Source organism: Sinocyclocheilus anshuiensis, unplaced genomic scaffold (assembly GCF_001515605.1).
Source record: "Sinocyclocheilus anshuiensis isolate Anshui unplaced genomic scaffold, SAMN03320099.WGS_v1.1 scaffold233, whole genome shotgun sequence".
NCBI lineage: Eukaryota > Metazoa > Chordata > Actinopteri > Cypriniformes > Cyprinidae > Sinocyclocheilus > Sinocyclocheilus anshuiensis.
The window spans coordinates 228,840-232,442 of record NW_015540843.1 but is presented as its reverse complement, the minus strand read 5'-3'; the positions used below and the strand labels follow the sequence as shown (position 1 = coordinate 232,442).

At 40.7% G+C, this 3,603-nt stretch overlaps 1 protein-coding gene across 1 annotated transcript in view; it reads left to right on the top strand.

The window, feature by feature from the left end:
- Positions 1–3,603, top strand: part of LOC107687567 (nuclear pore complex protein Nup50-like) — a 25,426-nt gene that overhangs the window by 14,030 nt on the left and 7,793 nt on the right. Inside the window, exon 5 of the mRNA XM_016484952.1 lies at positions 1,938–2,546. Coding sequence (XP_016340438.1) covers positions 1,938–2,546 — 609 coding nt within the window. The remainder of the gene's footprint in view (positions 1–1,937; positions 2,547–3,603) is intronic.

Here is a 3,603-nt window from a genome sequence, read left to right as displayed (position 1 = left end):
ATATATATACACCTTGCTACGTGTACTGCATTAGGCTAACCGAGACTTGTCATTTGCACTTATATATTGTTGCTCTTTTGTTAGTTTTGACTGCTTTTATTGTCCTCATTTGTAAGTCGAAAGCATCTGAAGCATCTGCTAAATGACTAAATGTAAATATCTCCGTGCAGATTAAGACTGGTTTTGTGCACATATCAACGTCGCTTTGGATAAAAGCATCTGCTAAATGACTAAATGTAAATATCTCCGTGCAGCTTAAGACTGGTTTTGTGCTCTAGGGTCACATATCAACTTATTTACTAAACTGTTGTATAAAATCACATTTAAACTTGTGATATTCGGGACAAAATCAGCACTCCTGTGATAGGCTACTGCTCTCCCTGCTCGTGTGATATCGTATGATATAAATATGAGACAAAAACTCACACAGGGGCATTTTTGCCCCAATATCTTGAATTTAAGGCAAAACTGCATTTATGAATTTGTTGTTGCCCTGCATCGTATTTGTCAACAGTCAACTGTATGAAATGTAAGATAATGTAAAGGTCTGGGGCCAGTGCGTTGGCTGTTAAAATATTTTAATCTAGTTTTTTTACTAAAATACTAAAATATTTTTATTTAGTTATTTTTTCATAACTAATTGTGTGCGTGTATACAGTTTAGGTATTTATTTACTTTTCTGTTCTTTTATTTATTTTATTTATATCTTGTCCAGTGTTGTTTGAGACCTCTGCCATTTTCACCACTAAAGCGCTATTACTTTGTTGTTGATTATTTTTTGACCAATTATTATATTTAGTTTTTGCAGATCTAGATGACAGAATTCTGTGTATATTAATGCTTATTAGAGTGTCATGTTTTTAGCTTAGCAGTATTCTAAAAGTCAAGTTTGATGCTGTTGTAATGTAGGTCTCACATGCTGCCCATGTGGATAGTAATACAACTCACTACAGTTAATGATCTACACTGTTTGCTGCAGAATAAGAAAAAAAAACTGCTTAATTCCATTGATTACAACAACAAAAAACAGGCAAATTCACCTAGCAGGTGTGGAAAAATTTTAATTTTAGATCAGGCAAAACCATAGGCAAATGTGAATTGATTATTGATTCATTGATTTAGAATTTTATTTTAGAGCATGGTCTAGCGCATATGTTGTGCTACTGTCTGCCTCAAATCTGAGGGTGAATTGATTGATTACTCTGACAATACTGGTCAACATTCACAAATCAGCTTTTAAATGTGGCTCTTTCCACCTTCATAAATAATCCAGTTGTTTGTGGCTCACTCTGGATCTGGTCTCAATTCATAGTCTATTTTGAGCAGCAGTGTTCTCAGCTGCTTCTGTATTTGTGCATTATTCCAGCTCTTCATTTGGCAATCACAGAGCCTGTTTACCCTATAAACCACAAACTGGTATTTTTAGTGTTGTGGCACCAACCCAGTCTGACATGATGCCCAGCACTGAGCACACTGAGAATTGGCTATCATTCAGTTCATGAGTTCAACAGTCACACAACCAAGAAAATTCATTAGTATGACACAAGTTTTGACATTGCATAATTATGTACTAAATTGGTGTCTATCTAGCTTTTTTTAATGCAATACACCGTTTTTGGTTACACTACTTGGGGTAACAATTCTACAAATGTCTTCTAGTCATTGCATGCTACACTTGGATGTGTGAGATGTAAATATATTTAAGAAAACCAGAAATTTGTCTGTAGCCACCACCTTTCAGTATTCTTATAATACGCCAAATATCTATTCATGACTTGGCATTAAATCTGGTCATATGACTTGAGTTGGCTGCACTGAGCGTAACACTCTGCAGTCAGAGAGGAAGGATGAGCAGCGGTCATCATACTGTTAGTAGAGCAACATTTGTAATATTACAGCTCTGTAGAGTCACCTGATGTCTCTCCTTTCATCCTCAGGCCCCTTAACGTTCAACAGCTCCGCCCCCTCCAAACCCACAGACGGTGATGTCACCTCTAATGGCTCCACCCCCAGCAGTAAAGAATACAACCGGCAGCTCACCGCACTAAACTGCTCTGTTCGCGACTGGATCACCAAGCATGTCAATGACAACCCCCTGTGCGACCTCAACCCCATCTTCCGTGACTATGAGCGACACCTGGCCAGCATCGAGAAGAAATATGGCAGCGGCACGTCAGAAAGCAGGGCGGAGAGCACGTCGTTTGGAGGGGAGCAGAAGCAGCTTCTGACGAGCGGAACTGCTTCTGTTTCCGGCACGAATGCTGCTGTTACCACGTCTGTCAGCGGTGCAGTGCCACAGCTCTTTTCATCTAAAGACAAGGATGCTGCTGCAGCAGACAAACCAGCAGCCGCGGCTCCTCCAGGTGTCTCCTTTAATTTCGGCCAGAAGGTGGACAGCTCTGTGCTTGGCGCACTTATGTCCAGCGGAGCACCGTCGTTCTCATTTTCCTCCTCTTCAGGCGTGTCTGTGTTCGGAACAGCGGTCAGTAGTGTCAGTCCTGCGGTGTCATCCTCTCTGAATGCAGCCAGCAACAGCCAGACTGCAGGTACGTGAGCAGCACATTCACTAATGGCGCTTTTCCACTGCATGGCCGGAGAGAATCGTCACTACCTGCGTCACTGAACTTGCAACATGAGACACAACAGAACCACTAGATTTAAATCAGCACAGCCAGCGAAGGATCAAACGCAATTGTTTTGAACGAGCGCACCTTTTTTTAACAACCAACAAGTGGCTGTTTCATGGTCTGTTGAGGAAGTACAGACGTTCGTCTCGTTGATAGCAGAGGAGCGGATCCAGCGAGAGCTTGATGGGGCGACGCGGAATAAAAAAAAGTTTTTCAGGAGTCGCAGCAGTATAGGCGGCGCAACTAACGACATGTGAATAATCCCGCCCACTCTAAAGCGATTAAACTGCAGTGGAAACGCAAAACGAGTCGAGCCGTGCCGTACTGAGCCATGCCTAGCCGAGTCGTACCACGCAGTGGAAAAGCGCCATAATACAGCAAACACACTCATTCACATTCACAAGTCAGCTTCTCACTGTAAAGTTGTAAGTGCTGTCTTCTAGTTTGTATTTCAAGTAGTGCTGTCAAACGATTAATTGTGATTAATCGCATCCAAAATATTATGTATATGTGACCCTGGACCACAAAACCAGTCATAAGTGTCAATTTTTCAAAACTGAGATTTGTACATCATCTGAAAGCTGAATAAATAAGCTTTCCATTGATGTATGATGACAATATTTGGCACTGTTTGAAAATCTGGAATCTCAGGTTAAAGCTGTAGCGATTTCTCTGAGACGTTACATGTCAAAGTTTTAAGTCTGGATGTCCTGTACAGAGCACATTCAGGGCTTTTCAGAGATACCAAATGATTGGATGTTTCACCATGACCACTCCTTCTCCTTGGTCTCTAAATGGCTGACATTAATTTAATGTAACACCCTTATGGAAATATGATCATGTTTTGTAATTATTTAAATCTGACTAATTTTCAAATTGTTTGTCATAAATCAGCATCTCAGGAATATGTTATGGGGTTTCAAATCAAAATATGACCTTCTGTTATGAAACAGGACGTTGATTTCATACATGTCCT